The sequence below is a fragment of the Simochromis diagramma genome, unplaced genomic scaffold (assembly GCF_900408965.1).
Source record: "Simochromis diagramma unplaced genomic scaffold, fSimDia1.1 OVJJ01000320.1, whole genome shotgun sequence".
In the NCBI taxonomy this organism is placed as follows: Eukaryota; Metazoa; Chordata; class Actinopteri; order Cichliformes; family Cichlidae; genus Simochromis; species Simochromis diagramma.
In genome coordinates this window covers 2,618,286-2,633,415 of record NW_024386773.1, presented here as the reverse complement: position 1 = coordinate 2,633,415, position 15,130 = coordinate 2,618,286, and the positions used below count along the sequence as shown (strand labels likewise).

The following is a 15,130-nucleotide window of genomic DNA, read 5'->3' as shown; positions in this document are numbered from 1 at the left end:
GGCTGCCGGACACTGGCGCCACCGGGCCTTCTGACCACCACCAGGCGGCAACGGGTGAAGTGTCTCGCCCAAGGACACAACGACTGAGACTGTCCAAGCCGGGGCTCGAACGGGCAACCTTCCGATTACAAGGCGAACTCCCAACTCTTGAGCCACGATCGCCCCATGTTCTCGCTAACATGTGAAACATAGTTAAAAATACTGGAATGATTGATGGAGTTATTCTGGTGCCTGTCACCAGGCATGGGAAACTTAAACCTGCTATTCTAAGTCTTTTATAAATCACAGGAGACGGCCATGTCGCCGATCATGCCACGCTCAGTCGGATAGCAATCATTCATCAGCAAAGACACTTCCACGGGTTAACCACTTAGTGAACCATTTCCACAAAAGCTAGGTATGACAGCATGAAACAAGAGATGTTCTCCTTTTTTAGTATCACTTCACTGTTCTCAAACCCAAATCTTAATCTTCAAAATGCACGCGAAGGATGGAAAACATTCATGATTTTGTTGTATCCTTTTTTTGGTTTTGGGTGGAAGTGGATATTTGAAGAACTTTGTTCTCAGCAGAGTTATTACAGTTTTGTATTTTCTAATTGGCTTTTATTAGAATTCCATCCAAAAAAAAATTAATTCAGTTTGATTTTGGTTTGTTTTCTGAGTGGATCTGCTTAGTTATATTATTTGAAAATATTTATAGTTTAATTTTTTTTTATGGTTACAGTATTAATTTTGGTCCAAACAAACTCAAAAAACAGTGGGTAAACTGACCCCAGGCCATGAAACAAGTACCACAAACAAAAGTAATGAAAGAGAAAAAAAATTCTGACAAACGTAAACATTTCCACAATGGCATACAGCAGCAAATCCAGGGAATTCAGCAACTAGCCAAAAAAGACAAAACAGCAAAACCCATAAATGTCCATGACAGGAACACTGACAACTGACCTTGTGCTTATTAAACTAGCACAAAACGATGCCTTCAAAGAGGACTTACAAATATTGAGTCATTTGTCAAGGGACAAATTTTGTTGGGGTAAATAATGTACTGTACCAGATGGTAAACTCACAGTGAAATATTCAGTCTGTCTGAATGTTTGTTCCTTGATCTCATATGATATGTCTGCAGATCTACTGATTGCTATAAAACACAGTTTTATAGGTAATTAATGTTATGTCATTTATTTTATTTTTTTAAAAACCCATACACTTACCACCTTGCCTCCATGATTTCAGATGATTTCAGAGGCCTAGAGCCATATTACCTCAAACAGTTTACCTCTGTCCCCCCACCCCACACTTCAACCAGGAAAATTTGTCCCAAAAGATCTGCATGCTGGGAAAACGTGGCACAGAGTTCAGTATGTCAGAGGAAGTCGGGAGGAGATGGACTAATGAATATCTGTCAAACATCACCCATAGACACTTGTTTCCAGAGTACCAGTGTGTGAGTGTGAAGCAGTGTGATGATCTGCTCTTTCCATAAACTGCACAGGAAACACATTCATTGCTCTAAATCAAATGTTAAACTCTAAAATGCACTGGATGGATGAAGATCATTTTGTAGGAGATTTTTTTAGAGATTTTCTTTATTTGGGATTCGATATTTAAAGAACAAGATGCAAGAAAACATTTGGCAAGCGTGACATGTTTGTATTACAGAGGCTTGAGCACAAGTAGGATAAAATGTACAACAACAGAATTAACAGATTGTAGCTAAATACTTAAAAATCTCATAAAACCTCTTTTGAAAATACCCTCTCTAGACTCTGTTGGATAATTTTAGAACCATTTCCAAACTCAGTGTACTGTATCCATAAATTAAACGCTGGATGCCATAGAACTTCCTGCAGCTAAATGGGCAAAAGACAGAATAACCATGACTGGTTCTGATGCGTCCAACACACTCACAGCAACACTTATTAATGGCCACCTATCAATTTCTAAAATAGATTTTATTTGATGTTGCTGTCCAATCTGGGCTCATGCCACAGTATATTTCAAATGTCCTCACATCGTACGAGCAGGTCGTAACCTGAGGTCCTCAGCCGAGGCTCTGCTATCCCACAATCCTGTCTTTGGGCGTGTTGCTTTGGAACAGTATCTCTTTCAGGCTTTTCCTGTGCCTCCACACCTCCACTTTGAGCATTTGTTGTCTTTCATAATTATTTAAATTATCTTGTCTCAGTGATCATTTTAAATGTAATTGATTTTTTATATTAGCTTTAATTGGCTGATTTTTCATTCTCTTTATTACTCATTTGTATCTCCTTTTACTTTTGTCTCTTGTAACTTTCTTTAGAAAGATGCCTTATAAAAAGTTATTATCATTTTTTTTAAATTCAACCATTTCCCATTTTTGATAACATTCATATAGCAATATAATCTTTAATGATTAGTCTCATAACTACATTAGCTAATTGATTTAATTGTGTTGCTAATGGGAATAATTTAAGTCTTTCTAAAGTAAAAGTCAGACTATTCCCTTTAGCAGTTAATCACTTCTGGCTTTAGCGGGCTTCATGGCCATTGTGGACTTTGCAGATCTTGCTGCAGTCCATATAACCCAACAATGTGCGACAAATGAGGGCTGTGTTCTTCCAACGGTGCTGCCACTGAACTGGGATACAAATACATCTCACCAAAAGCCAAAGTGGGATGCATGTCAGGACCTGGGGGAGGACACATTATAAATAAATCAAATTGGTAAAAAGATGAGATGCTTGATGTCAGACTGTGAGCGGTCACATACCACTCATGGCGGACATGCTGGCAGCACCAGCTGATGTGGCATGGACTCTGTAGGGTGATGCTGGGATGTCATCACCTCCATATTTTATAATGATGGTGTACCAGCCGTCACGGTTGGGGACGTATGATACCCGGTATGTACCGTCCCCATTGTCATGGATGCTGGCCTGCTTATCTTTACCACCCTGGTCCTGAAGAGGAAGGAACGGAAGTTAAAGTGAAACATCTGTTTTACCGTATGTATATAAGTGTGTCTGATACAGACCACGACGAGCACGCTCAGTTCACCCTGGCCAGCATCTTTAGCGTCAATGTTAAACTCAGCGGGAAATGTGGCAGAGACACTGCTAGTCAGCCCAGGGCCGCTGGCTCGTACTTTGCTGGCATCGTAAGTGGACAGAATCCAAAACCTGAAGAGACCGAAAGATCAGAGACAATCAGCACAGACTCTGATTCTCAGGGCACAACAGTATGAACCACAGCAGCAACCAGATATGAAAAGGCCCAGATATTTTAGCTACAACCATCTGACCAGTTTATGCCAACTGGCAAGAGATATTTCTTTACTGGTGTCCGTTTAAATCCAGAATATTATTTAAAATCCATCTCCTCACATACACTGTCCCAAATAATCAGTGTTCATCTTACCTTAAAGACCTGATAGTACCATATCACCCCATTAGAGTACTTTACTCTCACACCGCAGGCTTACTTGTTGTTCCTAGAATAATATAAGTAGAATTGGAGGCAGACCCTTCAGCTTTCAGGCACCACCTCTGTGGAGCCAGCTCTCAGATTGGACTGGGTAAACAGAAACCCTCTCTACTTTTAAGATTGGGCATAAAACTTTGTTTTTGGCAAAGCTTATGGTTAGGGTGTGATCAGGTGACCCTGAATCCTAGTTACGCTCCAATAGGTCTACGTGTTTCTTCTTCACTCACCTTGTGTTTATACCCCGCTCTACATCTAATCATTAGTTATTATTAATCTCTGGCTCTCTCCCACAGCATGTCTTTTGTCCTGTCTTCCTCCCCTTACCCATACCCAGTCACACCAGATGGCTGCCCCTCCCTGAGCCTGGTTCTGCAGGAAGGTTCTTCCTGTTAAGAGGGAGTTTTACCTTTGCACTGTCGCCTTCATTTGATCGTTGAATAGACAAATCAGAAGCACAATCTCTAAATTAGTTATTCATTATCACACACACAAAAAGATTCTGATGCTGAACGTTTTACTGTGTCTAATTTTGAAAGGTGCTGAATTAAAAAAAGAAAGAAAGTGAATTTTAACCCAACTTCAAAATAAAATGTACAAAGAAGAAAAGACAGGACTTTGTACTTCATCCAATACTAAAAAAGGCCCAAAACATAGATCATCAGATGGCCCACATCAGATTAAACCCAGTGAGAATTAAGTCATCAAAGCAGGTAATAATAGTATCCTAACACTACCAGTCATTTGTATTTTTCTCCTAAATCCCAAACCCAGTAGATTTTTTGTTAGTATTCTCAGGAATATTGACCTTACTGGAGTCCACCACACCCTTTAGTGGGAATTCCTGTAGACAGAAAAATTGGATACCTTTCTGGCTTGTCAGGAGGCTGGTGCCTCTCACTGGTCAGATCTTCGGAGACAGAGCGTTCTGGATGACCAGCGTTTGGAGTCCCAGGAGCGTAAAAAACCACCCCCTTCATCTTGTTCCAGATGTTGTAAGTCAGGTTTCCCAGGTGCTTAGCCATATCTATAAGAGCTTCTGAGACCAGCGGTGGATCATCCGTTGAGGAATACTGCTGGACACTTTTCAGTGTAGCGCTGTAGTTCTGCAGGAATGAGACATCTTCAGCTCTCAGCACTTCCTCTGCAGCTCCTATTGTTTGTAAAAGAGATGGCATCTCTCTGCTCAAAGCCGCAGTCTTCTCCTTTATCTTCTGACTCTTCTCTTGCTCTTCCTTCTTCAAAGCGGTGAGCCTGACCTTCTCTTCCTCGTGTAGAAACTGGTGAAACTTCTTAAACTGCTCCTTGATTTGTTTCTCTATGTGTTGATCTTGGAATTTTATGCGTTGCTGTGTTATATCAAAGTTTTCTTGCACTTTTTGTAAGACCTTCAGTTTGTCCTGTAATGGTTCCAGAGATTTCTGAAGCGCTTTCTTGTGATCCTGCACAGCCTCATCAATGGGTTTGAACCTGTGGTCGACGTGTGCTCTCGAATCACGACAGATGACACAGGCTGGCTCCTGGTGGTCCAGACAAAAGAGTTTGAGTTTCTTGTGGTGCAGACAGCACAGAACCTCAGACTCCACTGAAGCACTCTGATCGCTCTCCTGTAAGTAGGCCTCAGCGTGGTTCTTTAGGACCAAGTTGCAGGGTGGGTCACTCTGTTCAGATATTCTCTTACAGACTGGGCACTGCTGTTCCAGCTTCTGTGCCCAGCAGTCCTTCAGACACATCTTGCAGAAGCTGTGGCTGCATGACAGGAAAATGAGATCCCTAAAGATATCATGGCAGATGGGGCAGGAAAGATCCTCCTCGGACTGGAAAGACATCTTTTCTCAGAGAGAAGCTGAAAACACAGGTTTTCCTTGTCGTCGTCTCTGTGTCGGTCTTCTGTCTTTAAGCTGAAGCTTCTCTCTCGCACTGCTTGTGCTTTTCTCAGAGGAAGAAGAAATTTCTGGTTTGGATAACCAGATAAAGATTGCAGTTTAACCAGAACAAAGGTGTGTTTTGTTAACCAACAACTGAAAAATATTTAGATGGTAGATGTGTCACTTATTTAATGTTTAACAGTGATTGCGAGGTACTGTCAGTCGATCAGAGCTCTTTAATAGTACATCCAATGTGGGAGAAAGTTCGAAAACTAAAACTTGACATTCCTGGCAGTGCGTTCGCTTCAAACTTGTTCATGATGCCTTTAACACAGCTGTTATTTTTTTCCCCACAAATATTGCTTTAGCAGTTTGAGACGATCCTTAGGCACAATAGAACTATGGTTGCCATGTAAGTAACAACAATCACTGCATAAGATGTGTTACACAAATTGTCAAACAATATAAAGGCAGAAACATGTTGCAATTATTTCCTAATAAAGAACCAAGATTTCTGAAATGTGTATAGTTAATTACCTTTGCCATCAAGTGAAGGTGGGTGGGTCTTTGTTTTTTATATTAAGGCCCCCCAACACTATCACATCAAACATTAGCTCCAACAGGCACAGGTGGGTTTTTAATAGAAGAGGGAAATAAAAACACCACTCGCCAAGCAATTTCCATAATACCCGAAACAATGAGATTTTCTGCTTTTACCTTTAAAGTACAATAATGTGCTTCTTGTAAACTAAGTCTTTACCTTTAAATGGCACTGGATAGATGAAGGTCATTATGCAGGGATTTCTTTAGCTCTGGGTGGAAAGGATATTTAAAGAATGTTGTACTTAATTTGTAATAAATTGGTCCAAAAATACTAAAATATATTTTTCAGCTATTTTTTGTGACAGCAAATCATATTGAGGAAAGAGGATCCCGTTTATGAAAAATTTGTGGATTATGGGATATTGACAGAGTACAATCAGAGAATTTTTGCTACAATGAGGAATTAATAGGTGCGTCGATAAAATTTAAACTTAAAACCCAATGTAAATAATAGATTTTTCTCTTGCCCCTCTATTCATTTCTAATCCTGGCCATTCTGGTCACTCCAGCACAAATCATGGCACCATAATCCTGCTATACAAAATGAGGCACACCAACATTTGGCACTAAAGACAGTCGTAAAAACTCCTGCCTGCCAAATAAAAGGCAGCTTTCCACTTGCATTGTGTGCCAATCCAATAAAACTGGAAGACAGCTGGAGACATGACATCAATGAAATGAAACACTTAACTCTGACATTCTAACTGTTCTTTATTTTAATTATCAAATGTACATCATATCTCAGGGTTTAGTTTCACATTAAAACACCAATTCCCCAATACAAAATGAGAAGTTTCCCCTTAAACCCCACAAACAAAAGAACCCCACAACTTTCATCTCTTAAGTATCAAAAGTAGCAGTGATAAGGCAACATTAAATTCATGTAGATTTTCAGATTTACACAAAAACTAAAGTTCTGACCTTTAATTTTCCATCTTAGATCTGTTTTCAATCAAAACTGAGTCAGATCTGCTCGTATGAAAATACAAGAAGAAACAAGCGAGAAGACAGAAGGACATCTAAACTCCAGCACATAATTAAGTAGTCTGTTGAACAGTGCAGGAAACAGTAGTGTGAAGGCAGCTTAAACAATCATTGACTCGTTATGACAACCTTTAGTACACGCGGGACTCTGGCAGCTAGTTTAGGCGCAAGAAACATTAAACATCAGTAGTTGGCGTACAGTTTAACAGTTTAGTTTGTCTTGGAGTAAATTAATGACACGGACAACAAAAAAACAACTCAAAGACAAATCCAGTTCTCCTTTTTTGAGATGTTTGTTTGAGATGATCACTTTTCTTTTTTCCATCACAGTGGTTCAGTAATTTTGTTGAGGAAAGGTTCTGCACAGATGTGGTGATAACCGCCCGGTTCCCAGCTAAACCAGTAGCATATTCTCTTCATCGTGCATTTAAACTATAGGAAACCTCATGTCAAGGTGAAATTCCAGTTATGCATATATATTTTTGCACATGGGTATTTAAAAGCTTCGGATCTACTTTTTTCACTTCAAACTTAACATATTCAGTTCAATACCAGCTGATGTGCAGGTGCATTAACTACCTGTGTAAAACCAGCAAACTTTAATTCACGAATCTAGGATAAAAATTCAAGTGCAAAATGAGCCAATTGAAAATTGCAGGGCAGTTTTAAATCGACAGATTTTAGATCTTTTACCTTCAGTCAGTTCAAGCTAGTAAACTAGAGTACATCTACCATTTCGCTTCAATGATTCACTACCAGAAAAGTGTCTAAGAGTTCAAAGTCTCTATTCAGTGGTGCATTTATTTTCTAATGTTTTCTTTAATTCTGACATTGTTCTATATCAAGGGGAAACATTTCAAAATGTAAATGAGTTGCTTCAGAAATTCCTCAAAAATCATCTGATTTGAGCTGAAAACAAAGTTAGCAGAGAAAACGTTGCTCAGCAGCTTGTTCACTGGACAGTTATTTGTAGTGCAGCTAATGTGTCTTAACTCAAATGGGGATGCAAAATGGTGCCGGAGGAGAGACGGAAAGTTTCTTGGCTCATCAGGGGACGGCGACGTGGAAGGGAGAGCCCGGGATGTGGTCCTCACCCCACTTGACCACCAGGATGTAGTTGCCCCGTTCCTTCAGCACGTAGCTGACGTTGTACTGCAGGTTGCCCACGTGTTTGACCAGCACCTCATCACAGGGGACCTGTGGGCCGTGCACACCCACCAGAAGCATGTTCTTACCTGGGAGGAGGTAGAAGAACAAGTATGTATGATAGCAAATTAATCTTTAAATATGTGACTTTTCATCTTTGTGAGTTTTAACCCTATGGCTTCTACATGCAGTTCCTCCGTACCTGCTTTGCTGCAGTCGACAGTGAAGTTGCTCCTCTGGCCCACAAAGGCCTTGCTCAGGCCAGCTCCTCGGCTCACCACCTTGCTGGCATCGGAGTCACCCAGCCTGGGCATGGCGCTCTGCGTGAAGCTGCTGGATGCCCGAATTGCCGGATCCAGTGTCAGGGTTGATGTCTCGCTGGCGTTTGTTACATTCACAAGGCGAGGACCTGAAAGGCAGGAAAAAAAGTTTAACTTTACCATGTGGTGCAGGCAGATTCAACAGCCATATCTTGTTATGAACCACTGCCAGAGAGGTCATGTGAAGTCTGCAGTTTTCGATCCAACAGTTTATATTGCTTTAAAACCAGAATCTGGGCTTTGATGAACTTTAAAAGTGATCCAAATCTGAATCACGGAACATTTGTAACCAGCTTTAACTAAGAGCAGCATTTTACCTGTGACTTTGGCCTTGAAGGGACTCCCAGTGATGTGGTTTGGGCCTCCGTATTTAATGCTGATCAGGTAGTTTCCAGGTGCCATGGGAGTGTACTGCACCTTGTAGCCTTCAGGGAACCTCCTGACAGTCCATCTTTACTTTTGACGGGCCCTCGATGGTCACAGCCAAGGACCCGGGGCCTGCCTTAGTGTTGTTAATGATGAACTCTGACTGGGTACCTGCAAGATTTAAGAAGTGATGTTTTGTTGAACAACTCCAAGCTGGTATACGTGAAAACCGAGCAGTGGATAAATCACACTGAACTTTGCTCAACTTTATGCTCTAAACAGGCTCACAGCAGTTATGAAGTGAAAAATTTAAGGCTGCAGCAGGTAAAACAGTTACTCACCTGTTGTTCCTCTCTCCAGTCCTGATCCGTATGCTGAAACCAAACCAGGCTCTCCAGTCTGTCCTGGTTCCCCGACTCTGACCTGGAAAGGACTTCCCGGGATGTGAGAGCCATTGAATTTGACATCAATGGTGTGGACGCCATTCTCCCTGGGGATGAACCGGATAGCGTACTTGTCTAGAAGACAGTACAGAAGGGTCTGTTAGCTGCAGCGATTTCATAGTATGTGCCTTTGTTCTTACTGAAGTTTCCATAAATCCTCTGGAAATCACCTTTACAATTTAAAAAATAAAAATAAAACCCCAAAAAAAACCACCCAGACAGACAGGCAGGCAGGCGCGCACACACACACACACACACCTCTTTCCAGCTCTGTGACGACACACTTCTCCAGAGCTCCAGAGGGACTGTGGACTTTGGCATCCATCTTGCCTTTGGCTCCATTTAGACGCACCGCAAAGGATGCTGGGTGATTCACCTTCAGACCAGACTCCTGTTGGTTTCGCACAAAGTCAGTGTACAGGACGGACATTTGACGAACAGGAAAAACATCTTAAATACTTGAACACACACACACACACACACTTTGGTTTGTGAAGATCAGAGTGCTAAAGACAAATAACTTCAGTGCATATCCTCTGCTCTACTCTTACCTGAGCTCCACTTAGTGCAACTCCAGCAGACAGACTCAGAAGGGTTAGACTGTCAGTAGATTAGACTTATTATGAGGAAAAAATGTCATAAAGCTGATCTACTTTTTGGTTTAAAGCGTTTCCATCTCCTTGGTCTTACAGCAGTGATTTATTATTCTCATTAAGAACAGAGATCTTTATCTTCTGTCTGAACTGCAAGAGCCAAAATGAACAAACATAAATAACGCAGACTCAGAGCAGAAGAATGTCTCAAGCGATAGACAAAAACAAACTACAGTCTCTAAGAAGACACAAGGAAGTCTGTCTGCTGCAGCTGGGACACCCAGGAGCTGATGAAACGGATGATTGTGCTGTTAAAAGCCTTTAAATGAAACACAAGAGAAACACCAACAGTTCCACACCAGACAAAGCGAGGGATGACCAGAGCCAGGCAAAACTGCACGGACGACTTCCTGACCACAGGTACCCAAACTCAGCCACTCGAAAGAGCTTTTTACTTTACATTACATAATAAATCTAGTACAAACCTGTGAAACAGTGGCCACCCTTAAGATAAAATGCACATAAAACTCAATTTATAAAAGAAATTTCTTCATCGTCTACATGATAAAGTCCTTCAACCCAACAAGCATCTGGAAGCTTTGCTGGGATGTCTGCCATTCAAACCCCAATTACCATGTTTATACTGTAGTATCTAAAAGTCCACACCTGACAAACCCACACCTGTATTATAATTACATTAAATACTAAAAACTGAACACTTTCAAACAATTAATAAGAGCTAAACTAAAATGAGTAAACCCACCCAAGACACCAAGTGAACCTAAAGCGGACTGAACCCCTTTTTTAGTCAAAGTGGAAACTGTATGAGTTTGCCTGGCTGCGGTCATATCCATGAGAGCAGTTGCATAAAGAACTTTAGTTTAACTTGAGTATCTGTGCAGCTGTTGAGGATCGACTGACTCGGGCTGTTTAAGATGTCGCTTTGAATCCAATTTAAAATCAATGATTAACAGCCCAAACCATTCGAGTCCTTACTTTGGTAATGAAGTCACATTTTTATGCAACTGTGCCTCATCACCGCCCTTTAATCAAGCAGGGCAGGCTGGGTGTGGAGGTGTCTCCTCGTGCCTCACCTGAAGACCCGCAACAGAGAGGCGACGGGCGTCGTTCACTGGAGCGACAACAGGAACCAGGTAGGGGCTGTCGGGTATGTGCTGGTCGTTAAACTTCACCGAAACCTCATAATCACCTGGAAAAGGAGGCGGGAAGAAGGAAACTCAGTCTAACACATCAGCAAACAGCCAACAGGTAAAGCGTGAGCGTGAGCGAATCATCTACCAGGCTCCTGAGCGACGTAAGAAATGCCACAGGATCCGTCCTTGCGGTCATCGAAGGAGATCTCAGCCCTGCTGGGTCCCTCCACGGCAACCGACAGACCACCAGCTCCTGCCTCTCTCGTCCAGATCGTGAATTCAGCTGGTGAGAAGATACAAGAAAACTGAAAATTCACAAGGCACAGATCCTTCTCTATCAGTCCACATTTTAAAAGTACTTGTGTAAAAACCAATGTAGCACTGTGTGAAACTTTTTTTTGACAACAGTGTTGCCTGTGGCACAGGAACAGGATGAGTTTCTTTAATTTTGACATTTGATGGACAGACTTTTGGATCCGGTGTTCTGTGCGTACCTGGCTCTCCTGCCAGTGCTCCCTCCAGTCCTGGACCTCCAGCCCTCACCTTGCCAGCCCCGCCCTCACCCAGTGGCCCCACAGTGAACTGGAAGGGGCTGCCTGGCACGTGCACGCCCCTGTACTTGACGCTCACGCTGTGTACGCCCATCTCAGTGGGCACGAAGCGCACACAGTAGGCGTCGTTACCCGTGGCCACAAGCTCTGCTGGCTGACTGGCTCCAGAGGGGGAGGTGACCTCAGCAGTGACGTCCTGCATGTCGATCGCTGAGAAGAGAGGAAGGAGACATTTATACATTTACATTTGTGTGCATTTGTTGACTGATTCACCACATCATTCATGAGTTCGTCATTTTATTTGTTATTCAGATCAAATTAAAGCTGAAACATACCAGAACCGGTCGCTGTGACCGTAAGGACAGGCATGGCAAAAGGAAAAGGGAGGTTTAAGGAAATTTAACTCAAATTAAACTGTGCTACGACCTCCAAGAGACATAATCAGAAGTAACACAAGGTCCTTCATACAGTGAACGACTGTGAGGTTGCTTGCACAGTGCAAACTTTACCATCCAGTTCACAACTTACTGATCAAATGCAACCGTGCAAGTTACCCAAGAACACCTGTCTTGAGGGTCAAAGGGTTGCTTTTATACATCTTTAACCAGTTGTCTTTATCAATATCATAACACAAAAATAAAAATTAAACTAAAGTTCCCCTAATCTTATATTGGTGCTGCTGTAGGTAGGAGCAGCCAAGCACTCCCTTGTTGTGTGTGTGATGCAGAAAAATTACTCTGTATCAAAACAAACTGATAAAAGATGAAGTGGAATCTTTCATGATCACTTAAAAAAATAAAGCAGTTAAAGCTAGTTTTATAACGCACCCTCCACCCTAGCACTGCGTCCCAAATAGGGGGCATCAACAACCCAAACACCCCTCACTGCTCTGGCTCCCCCTGCCAGCACCAGACCAGAGAGGCCAGAGACTAGCCGGACACAGCCAGGAGACAGGTTCTGATTCCGGGTAGCAGCAGAGGATTGAGTCACGGGAACGCTGGATCTTCCAGACCACCAGAGAGAGCAGTAGGAGCGGTAGGTGGTGTGAGAAAGGAGCTGCCGAGACAGGACGAGGAGGAACCAGCTCACTGGAGGAAAAAGATGAGGAAGAGAGCATACAGAGGAAGGGAAAGGATTGAGGGGTAGGAGAAGGGAACAAGGCAGTAGAGGAGGAAACGAGAAGCTGAGGAGAAGGAGAGACATGATTGACAAGAGAGAAGAAAAAAGTAAAAGATCGATGAAAGATAAAAGGCAGACAGGAAATAAGATGAGTGAAAAGTTCTCATAGAAAGGGAATGATAGAACAGGGAAATAAGAAAAGTTAAATGTCAAAGAGACTACAGACTACAGAGCAGCAGCGAGGAAAACTGGAAAAAGCTGAAGTTTCAGACAGAGCAGCTCTGATCTACTTAAAGAGACGGCCCAAAACAAAAAAAAAAAAAAAAAAAAAAAAATCCATTTGGTTCTATTTTTCCTAAAGTTTGTGTTACACACACGCAACATCATGAACATAGTCACCAAACGTCTGTGTACCTGGTATCTTTAGGCTGAGGTCGCACACACTCCCGACACTGGCGACAGACGCCGCCTTCTGTCGTCTGGTGATGCTCTCCCGAATACGACCCTCACCCGTCACCCTCACTGTGAACGGACTTCCTGTTGACGCCACACGTTCGTTAAGTTGCACGCTTCATTAGAACACTGAACAAACTGTTTTTCAGCTACTTTTGCTCCTCTCTACCTGGCACGTGCTCCTCAGCGAAGCGGATTGAGACTATGTAGTTTCCAGGTTCGGTCGGACAGTAAGTGACTCTACAGGTCCCGTCCTCCATGTCCTCCGTTTGGATGTCTACTTTACTGGGACCTTCAATGGACAGAGCCAGACCGCCATAACCTGGAAACAGATCGCACAGATCGCCATCATTGGCATTGATGTCATTATTATTAGTGCTTCAAAGGAAGAATTTTGAGTTTATATTAGAAAATAAATGCATTGTTTAGAACAGGCTGACACTGACCTGCCTCCCGCGTGTCGACTATAAAGCTCGAGTTGTTGAAGGTGGTTCCCTGGACGAGGCCGTCACCGTGAGCTTTGACTCGAGTGGCGTCGCCAATCTCAGACTGGACGACCATGATGGTGATGGGACTGTTGGCGACATGACGACCATTCTTCAGGATGCTGACCTGGTGCTCGCCCACTTCCCGGGGGATGAAGGAGATACCTGTGAGGAGGAGAAAAGAGTTGAAGGTGAGAGGAGCAATTTCGGTAAATGTTGTACTCATTTGTTTCAAATGTGCCTTTGTGGATCTTACCGATGTGGTTGTTGGCCATCCTCTTCAGCAAGCAGGGCTCGTCACGTCCAGAGGGCGACCTGATGCTGGCGCTGAGCAGGCTGAGGTCCGTCTCATTGATGTCCAGAGAGAAATCTGCAGCCGAGCCCAGTTTGACCTGAGAGCGCCGCTGGTTGTCCTCTGAAAGACGAACAGAAGTAAGAAGGTAAAGTGTTAGATGACAAAATATAGCAAACCCAGTGTAGACTACAGTGGCTAAATTATTGAGACGAGAACTGTAAAAACCCATTTCTTTAATGTTTCAAAAAAAAAAATCTGATTTCATGTCTACATCAGTAGCAAAATAATCACTTGTTTAAACAAGCTCAACTTTTTTTAAACAAGTGAGCTAACAAACTACACTGCTAGACAATTTACAGTACTAATATTGTGCATTGGTGCCTGACCGGTAATCCTGGCGGTGAACGGGCTGCCAGCGATGTGCTCGTCATTGTATTTGACCAGGATGTTGTAGTCTCCTGGCAGCGTGGGCAGGTAGCTGACAGTGCAGGTCCCGTCTTTATTGTCCACACAGCTGATCTCTGCTTTGGACGGACCCTCGATAGCCAGGTCCAGACCTCCTGGAGAGAGAGACTGGCTTGGTCAGCGAGACTGAACTGAGTCAAAACAGACTGTTAAATAATGAAAAATAAAATGTATAACCCGTACCTTCAGAGGCGTCCTCTGTGAAGACTGTGAAGGTAGCCAACTTGTTGGCGACACCATAACTCAGACCAGGACCGTAAGCTGTGACGTTGGGACTGCTGGCGTGATTCACATAGAACTGAAGGGGAGATTCTGCAACACATACAGTGAACCTAATTACAGCAAACTAAGTTTGCAGTAGTAGTAATAATACTGTGAAATTCATGAGCCCTCAGTAAACCCAACCAGCCACTTCAGAACTCAATTCATACACCCCACCAAGATTTATCCTGACAAACCGAGGCCCCTGTGAGGAGCAAGCTCAGTAGTTATCACTATAAGGGTTCTAATCATGGTGCTAATGCCACATGAGTGTATGTGTTTACCTGGGATGTGTGTGCCGTTGTATTTGATGTGCATCTCGTGCAGACCGGCCTCAGTAGGAGAGTACTGCACTGTGACCGTCCCATCCAGGTTGTCTGTGATTAGAGGCTGAGCGGATTTACCTGAAGGCATCAACACCTCACCTGTAAGAGAAGTTTCTTGATTAGCCATTTTTATAATGGAAGAGTCAGACTGTCCATTTATTGGTCAGTGTCTTAAACTCTGATCCCCTTTAACATATTAGTTTGTACAGACTCATTTCTAATAACTAAACTGAT

The 15,130-nt window shown here is 42.8% G+C and overlaps 2 protein-coding genes across 2 annotated transcripts in view; both read right to left on the bottom strand.

The window, feature by feature from the left end:
- Positions 1-1,577: 1,577 nt before the first annotated feature.
- On the bottom strand, positions 1,578-6,508 carry LOC120716115 (E3 ubiquitin-protein ligase TRIM35-like). Its single transcript, XM_040003497.1, has 2 exons — positions 2,755-6,508; positions 1,578-2,674 (listed from the first exon to the last, which is right to left on the bottom strand). The coding sequence occupies exon 1, from the start codon at positions 5,291-5,293 to the stop codon at positions 4,274-4,276; it is 1,020 nt and encodes a 339-aa protein (XP_039859431.1). The 5' UTR covers positions 5,294-6,508; the 3' UTR covers positions 1,578-2,674; positions 2,755-4,273.
- A 120-nt stretch (positions 6,509-6,628) lies between these two features.
- Positions 6,629-15,130, bottom strand: part of LOC120716106 (filamin-B) — a 64,715-nt gene continuing 56,213 nt past the window's right edge. Inside the window, 16 exon segments of the mRNA XM_040003488.1 lie at positions 6,629-8,154; positions 8,268-8,474; positions 8,703-8,817; positions 8,819-8,922; positions 9,093-9,269; positions 9,453-9,585; positions 10,882-10,997; positions 11,087-11,224; positions 11,436-11,702; positions 13,026-13,148; positions 13,234-13,386; positions 13,511-13,714; positions 13,806-13,964; positions 14,231-14,404; positions 14,493-14,621; positions 14,855-14,995. Of these exon segments, the coding sequence (XP_039859422.1) occupies positions 7,967-8,154; positions 8,268-8,474; positions 8,703-8,817; positions 8,819-8,922; positions 9,093-9,269; positions 9,453-9,585; positions 10,882-10,997; positions 11,087-11,224; positions 11,436-11,702; positions 13,026-13,148; positions 13,234-13,386; positions 13,511-13,714; positions 13,806-13,964; positions 14,231-14,404; positions 14,493-14,621; positions 14,855-14,995 (2,528 nt within the window). The 3' untranslated portion in view covers positions 6,629-7,966.

What these genes read in the sequence shown, in the direction of transcription:
- LOC120716115 (XM_040003497.1), bottom strand. Translation starts at nt 5,293, where the DNA reads ATGTCTTTCCAGTCCGAGGAGGATCTTTCCTGCCCCATCTGCCATGAT.